General features: G+C 36.7%; 1 protein-coding gene and 1 pseudogene across 3 annotated transcripts; both read right to left on the reverse strand.

The window, feature by feature from the left end:
* Positions 1-423: 423 nt before the first annotated feature.
* LOC116105200 lies at positions 424-2736 on the reverse strand (annotated as a pseudogene).
* An 808-nt stretch (positions 2737-3544) lies between these two features.
* On the reverse strand, positions 3545-6531 carry LOC116105194 (eukaryotic translation initiation factor 2 subunit beta-like). 3 transcript variants are annotated; one of them, XM_031391627.1, is made up of 9 exons: positions 6404-6531; positions 6195-6309; positions 6049-6107; positions 5901-5955; positions 5543-5619; positions 5190-5335; positions 4871-5013; positions 4449-4534; positions 3545-4014 (listed from the first exon to the last, which is right to left on the reverse strand). In XM_031391627.1, exons 1-9 carry the CDS (start codon positions 6446-6448, stop codon positions 3937-3939), a joined length of 804 nt encoding a protein of 267 aa, XP_031247487.1. In that variant the 5' UTR covers positions 6449-6531; the 3' UTR covers positions 3545-3936. The 3 variants fall into 3 exon arrangements, with proteins under 3 accessions (XP_031247487.1, XP_031247489.1, XP_031247488.1); XM_031391629.1 differs by lacking the exon at positions 3545-4014 and having other exon boundaries at positions 4472-4547; XM_031391628.1 differs by lacking the exons at positions 3545-4014; positions 4449-4534 and adding an exon at positions 4572-4783.
* Between the last annotated feature and the right edge of the window lie 548 nt (positions 6532-7079).

Below are 7079 nucleotides of genomic sequence, written 5' to 3' on the forward strand. Positions count from 1 at the left end.
GTCCTGTCAAGCGCCCACGCAGAGGGACATCATCCACGTGTAATAGTAGATCCACTCCAGAGTGAGATGGATAGGTAGGCAGGAGACCCCACCTGTGACTAGGGCGTCACAAGATTAGGTGGGGGAGAATGTCTTTCGTTTTCCCGCCAAGAGGCATATTCCTATCTGTGGTTGACACTTATATCCTGTTATTAAAGATTATAAAGCTTTTGCATACTACAAGTATTGATAGGAATGAGAAAAACCCAAACACCCTAATATTATGGTATATGAATTCATCTATAGTTGCTATAGACAACAGCACTGCACTCTTATTTTTCCTCCCTCATGGCTCAATTGCTTTGTTTTAAATACCATTTAGTATTCATATTTCTGCAGCAGCAAACAGTATATTTTTATGATGACTACAATTTTCTTTTTTCTTCATATTAGAGTTTTTTCCATTACTATTTTACAGTCATCATGGTAAAGGAAAGCCTCTAGAGAATTTCTCTTCTTACAACCCCAACGGCATTTCCAAGAACACAAGTGGTTGAAGATGGCAACTCTTGTTGAATGAAGAGATATAATGTTGTGCGTCGAAGGAGATTTTGAAAGAACAATTGCATACCCATCATCCATGTAGTCGAACCATCAGGGAACAGCTGCCCACAAAGACTCCCAGCCCCACTGCTCCTTTCTTTGTTGAGTTTAAGAGAGTCTGTGTACACTGTATAATAAGCGTGTCTCGGTATGATGAGTTGTAGCCGGGATCTTTTGTGATACACCAAACTCAGCAAACACAACAGCATTCCCAGATATTTCTCAGCATCCTCTATGTGGGCTTCCATCCATGATTTGGTGAATTGGATATGAGCATCAGATATTGTTGGGGAATCCTTCATCAGCAAATTCAGTTGAGTTAACAGAAGTTGTGTTATAGAGCGTGCGGGCACAGCCCAATTTTTTTTTTACACGGCACGAAAATTTCGTGCCATGCCTGTGGGCCTGCCGTGGGCTTAGGATTTGACACCTGGGTTGGCACTGCACGGCCCGAATTTATTAAAAAATAAAAATTGTGGGTCGGCCCACAAAGGCACGGCAAGCCCCACCGGGCCATGGGCCTTGAGTTTTGGTTGTCTGGCATGACACATGGGGCCTGAAAATTTTGCCCGGCACGGCCCACCGCGCCTCTAGTTATGATGTGATAGTGCACACAGGACTCATTCTGTATTTAATAACTATTGCCTCGGAACATTAAAATTGCAATAGTTCCTGAACATGTGGTAAAAAAGGCTCATTGCATCAAGTACTTACCAAGAGTCTGCATATATGTGTACAGAACAAAGTCAACACCAAGAACTTGATGGTTCCTTATGAAGTCAGTTCCAACTTGTGTAGCATATGAATTTGGATTAAACTGGCCCTATCAGGGGTCGAGGGACCATAAAATCCTTCCAATCCAATCTCCACCAGGTGCTTCGCATCCAGGCTCTTCACATAGACCGCATTTCTTGTATCCAACTAGAGGAGAAAAATTCCTTGTTCAGGATACAATGACATTTGACATATTCATATACCAAAAACTACAAGAATATGATAGTTATATACTTCACATATGAAAGCTAACACACTATCAAACAGTGGAAGAAAACAAACCTGCAGTGTGTTACCAGAAGCGTCTGAGGTGCATCGAGGCTCATTCATCAATCCCAAGCAAAAATGGTGGGGTCATTCTTATAAGTTATGTTTGTGAAAGTATTGACCATTGACACAGCCTAAATTGCCCCAATGTCACAGAGATAAACAGAGTTAGGGCCACTGATCGATATATACAAATATTGAGTTTGGACTGGAACATTAGTCATATATATAAGGTCTTGACAATTCCATGGAAATATCAAATGGAGAAGCACTAAAGATAATCACCTTAACATGGGCCTTATAGTAGCTTCTGAGAGTGGATAGAGGAAAATTCATCATCTGAAGTCAAATTAAGGCCAGCAGCTTTTCCCCATTTAACATATTGTGATTTGCCACCTATGCCTCCCAGTTGTTGGTTAATGTTAATTGAGCCTGATCTTGTACTTCTTTGCTTCACTTACAACAAAATCTAGGGCCTACAATTTGAAAAAGGGAGTCTGATATATATCTTGAAGAACATTGGCAATGCCTTTTCACAGAAATGGAGTAGTTTCAATGAACTTTAACATATGGATCCTTTATTAACTTGAAGTAAAAGGGCTTAAAAGAATCCAAAACCAAAAAAAGTACTTTTCTACTGTGAATTAGCACAATTTAGTATAAGTCACAAGCATGAAAACTGAGAACAAGTACCTGGAAAACTTCCTCATCATAAACTGATGGGATTTCGAAGAGCTCGCCACTGGCCATCGTTAAAAGCCCAAGTCCTACAAACTGTTAGACCCACAGAAGAAGCTGTTGAACACTTCACTGACCTTTCCCCTGGTAGATTGATCGCAGCGAATACCATCAGCCAGTAAGTATTGAACCCATTAACATAAAGGGTTGGCTTAACCACAAACTGGTTCCCTTTCTTCTCCACCATTGGCCAATCATCATCGTCCTTAACTTGCAACCATAAATCCTGAAAAAAAAAAAAAAAAATATGATTAATTATACACCCGATCACTAAGCACTACTCAAATAATAACAAAAAAAAGAAGTGTTCCAAATGGGTTAGTTACCTAGAACTTGTGCTACCACATGATAAATCATTCTCTGCTCCCTCACCATTGACTCAAATTGCTCATTCTCAACACCAAAGACATTCCAACTTGAGTGTCACTGAAAATCAAAAAAGACAGTGAAAAAATGAACCTGGACCCAAATTTTATGTTGTGATAATCCATGGTATCAAGTCACTACAACATTTCCCATCTTCTTGGACCACATATCTATATATATATATATATCGATTATCAAGGTTTCTGAAGTTAAAGTAACGCAATTGTAAGAAGCAAGAAGATGTTTAAGAGAGATCACTTCTCTACCTTTGAAGCAAAGAACTTTATTCTGTTCTCATCTTGTCTCGTCTTTTCTGACTTTCTCTTGCAGATCCAGAAAATTCTATAGGTTACAAGAAAGGTAGGTAGTTTCGTACTTGGATATGTATGTAAAGATGCTGAATGTCACTCCCACGGTAAGCTAAATGGGTCTTGTTTTTAAACTCCCACGATTATATGGGACCCAAATAAATTCTAGTTCAGATGTCGCAAGTCACAGAGTCAGCCTCTCTAGTCTCTAGCTCGTCTCTTTTGCAGCTTCAGGCTACATAGTTCTTCCTTCTATATCAGTTTCCCTGTCCTGCTAAAAACCCATTTGTAAATTGATTCTTTGCGAAGGGGATTTAAGGAAGACGCCGAAGAGTTCCACAAGTTCAAAACCCAAAAAGCTGGTTTTGGTCGGTTCCATTCTGCCCAGGTATGACACGTCGTTTTCTTTGATAATTTCGTAATTGTTGGATTTGTATATAATCAATCATCTATAAATATTGCATTCAAAATTAATTTTGAAAATTCTCTACATTACATATTTTCCTCAAAAGTATTTTGTATTTCTTAATTTCACCAAAAAAGAATTATTCCAGTATATATATTGGTCCCTGGATCTCTTAATCTCAAATACTATGCCATAGACAGAATGCATGTCCATGAACTCATAAACAGAGAGAACTAGATACATTACTGAAACTTCCTAGGAAAATTCACTGCTCCCTTTCCAAAGAAAAGTTCCCAGAACCTCATCCACCAGTTTAATCACTACACAAAACCTCGCTAGATTCATAAAGTTTAAGACAAATTCTAACTTAGCGGATAAAATCAACAAGAAGGGAGAGTCAAGGTCAAAATGAGTATTTTCATGGAACATAAGTATACAGAATTTCAACTTCATAAGTTACAAAAGGCTCATGAGAACAAGAGCAGTGAAAATTGTTCATGTCCCTGCATTTCGACGTCCAACCCTTGCAACAAACCCAGTCTTTATGGGAGCTACAGACCGGACAGAACCACACTACAAAAAGATAATAATTATAAAAGGCATCATTACATCGGAAAAAAAAACAGACTACTCTATTCAGCAACCAGTATTATTGCACAACTCATGTAGACATCACCTATTTTGTAGAATTCATGTTCCATCTTCACACTTTTTGGCAGTTGAAATTTTATACCGATAAGCATTTTGAATTATAGATAATATATTATAGGAAAACGGGGAAAAAGGGCCTAGCAGTTCCACCTACAATTTGTTCTCCGGATAAAATACTTCTACAATTGATTGTGAATTCAAGAGTTGAAACACAGATTAATTGTTATTGGTTTCATTGCCAAACTAGATCACATGTTCATGCATGAAACTAATTATTGGTTCAAATATCATACATTTGTGCACCATAACTTAACTATACATGTCAGATTACATAAGATACAGACTATTGTACAGACCTGCTCACAACCGAGAAAGAAACGACGATTCTCCTTTGTCAGAATTGTATCTGGACTTCTGCAGTCATTACATATTACATATTCATCTGTAACCACAAACTAACATTCAGGTTAATACTTAAAACAGAAAAAGCATTAACAGAAAGAGATGACATTGCTGAAAATTTTAACCTATAAATTCATCCTTATAACAACATTTTTCGAGGAAAGATAAAATACAGCTACCATGAATGATATAATTTGCAGACTACATACATTACCACACACACTCCTATTCCTTACTATCTATGGAGTGGAAAAGAAGTATGAACAATTGGCCAAAAAATGCAAAGACACTGCCACTCACATGAAAACAGTTTAGTCAGATATGTAAAATAGAGGTAAGATTACAAAACATCAGAGTTAAATGATTGTAAACTTACTTATGTATCTATGCAGAATCCCTTCAAAGTTTTTAGGAGGAAATCTGCCCTTCACTACCAATCGCTGCTGCCCATCAAGAGATCCGCTTGTCCCCATTTCAGCCAGCAAGAAGGTCATGACATCCTCTGCCTGCCTATGCATCCTGAAACAAGAGAAATAATTTCAAGAATAGAGATAAGTAACAAACTATTATCAGAGATCACAGTGAATTATAAATCATATATTTAAAAGGTGATGCTTAAACTCTTAAAATACAGAAAAATAAGATAAACTATGAAAGCAAATAATGAAAACTAAAAACCAAATCATTAATCATACGTTTTACAAAGATCCATAAAATTAACAAAAACAGTCTTCTTTGTGCCTTCTAGAAGAATTTGTGGAGGTCTCATAACAGTCCTGCGCCTATCTCCCGCAAGCTCGGGATTGTTCTCACGGAGCATATTGAACATTCTACTTAGAAGCTGCACACTCACAAGAAGCACATCCACTGTTATACATTACCACAGTTCAAAACTAGTAAACAGATGACAAACGAGGCATGAGAAATCATGATAGGAGCCCACATCCAAACACCCAAATCAAACTTTACTCTCTCTATAAAAAATGCAACAGTTCTATGCATGTCAATTGCGAGTCAATATTAAAATTTCATGAGTATGAAACCATACCTCTTCATATCTATAATCTCTATCAGTTCCTTCCCAAGGATTTTGAGACAGGGCAACCTCTTCCCCTCCTTCCTCACCTATATAATTTGGAAATGATGAATATATTGTTTGTAATTAACCGAGTTCTTCCGGAGAACATCTGCATTTTTGTAAAGTCCAATTTAAACTACTAACGGAAGGAGTTGGTAAAAAGATAAATTTTTGTGTACCCTTATCAAGTCCTCATAAAAGGAGTTGAGCAAAAATTGTCTTTTAGTGAACTCTTTGAGCTAGGAGTTTTATTATAAGAGAATGACTACATCTGCATTCATTCTTTCAGCAGAATCAAATAATTTCAAAAGGAGACCAGAAGCATTACCATCAGAATCCGATTCTGGACCGACATTTTCGTCATTGAAGAAATTAAGTTTCACCTACAGAAAAATGAAACCAGCATACACATAGTATGCATTAATATGTTGCAAATTTTTGTAGTAACGAAGAGAGTCACAAACTTACTCTCTTACAGGTCTCTTCTTCTTCTTCTTCTTTAGGCCAAAAGTGGAACTTTCTGCTCCATCATTAACTGCAATGATAAACCAATTATCTATATAAACATAAATACAAATGCCAAAAGATGGAAAACTAGTATTTTGTTTGAAAGTACACATACTTGTAAAGTTCTCTGTTTGGTCAGCCAAATTATCCACAAACTCGTCAGCTTTATCCTCAGGCTGCACCTTCTTCTTCTTCTTCTTTTTCTTTTTAGTAAGATTGAATGAAGCAATCTTCATAGACATAGACAAAATTAACATTAAACAATGAAAATAAACTTAGCTAAAGCCTAATGAGAATGTTTAACACTAAAGACAGGAACTTTACCTCTGATTTATCTTCCTTTACTTCCACAGGCGTTTCTTCGGACATTTTACGTTGACCCAGAAACTCTTTCTTAAAGAATATAACAGAGACGATGAGTTCCGGTTGGGAATTGCAGGGAAGACGACAGAATACAAATGTATCAACAAAGAACTCTTGACTTGGTGCTTCAGTACAGCAACTGCGGTGTACTCGAAACGGCGCCGTTCATAGTCGCCCTCTTTGGGGTTAGGCCCATGGCCCGTGGTTGTCTACTGGGCTCATATTGTAAAGATTGATTGGGCCTCTTTTTTCCATTTTAATTAGTTTTTTAAATATAATAAATTCTAAAATTGTATATGCTTTTCTAAAAACAATCTCTCTAAATATTTATATCATAATGAAAAAAAAAATCTTTATTTTTAAGATCATTTGTTATGGGAATAATAAGGTTGATTATATTTTTTATCGAACTGATAAATATACATTATACAAGGAAAATAATAACCGAATAAAAAAATATTCCTGATTACACCCATCCTTATAAACAACATATAAAATAAAATTCGTTAATGAAACCTACCACCCAACACGAATACCACGAATGTAATGTTTGAAATGCCCAACCACTCTTAGATGGTTGGGTAAAGTGATAAAAACTCTTAGGTATGTTATTCCAGAAGAGTTTTGAGTTCGATTT

The sequence above is a fragment of the Pistacia vera genome, unplaced genomic scaffold, assembly GCF_008641045.1.
Source record: "Pistacia vera cultivar Batoury unplaced genomic scaffold, PisVer_v2 Contig495, whole genome shotgun sequence".
In the NCBI taxonomy this organism is placed as follows: domain Eukaryota; kingdom Viridiplantae; phylum Streptophyta; class Magnoliopsida; order Sapindales; family Anacardiaceae; genus Pistacia; species Pistacia vera.

Coding starts and splice junctions, on each gene's coding strand:
- LOC116105194 (XM_031391627.1), bottom strand. CDS start 6,448: ATGTCCGAAGAAACGCCTGTGGAAGTAAAGGAAGATAAATCAGAG. Junction 5,620..5,900: donor TCCAGAATCGGATTCTGATG/GTAATGCTTCTG, acceptor CAAATTATATAG/GTGAGGAAGGAGGGGAAGAG. Junction 5,014..5,189: donor TTTATGGATCTTTGTAAAAC/GTATGATTAATG, acceptor CTCTTGTTTCAG/GATGCATAGGCAGGCAGAGG.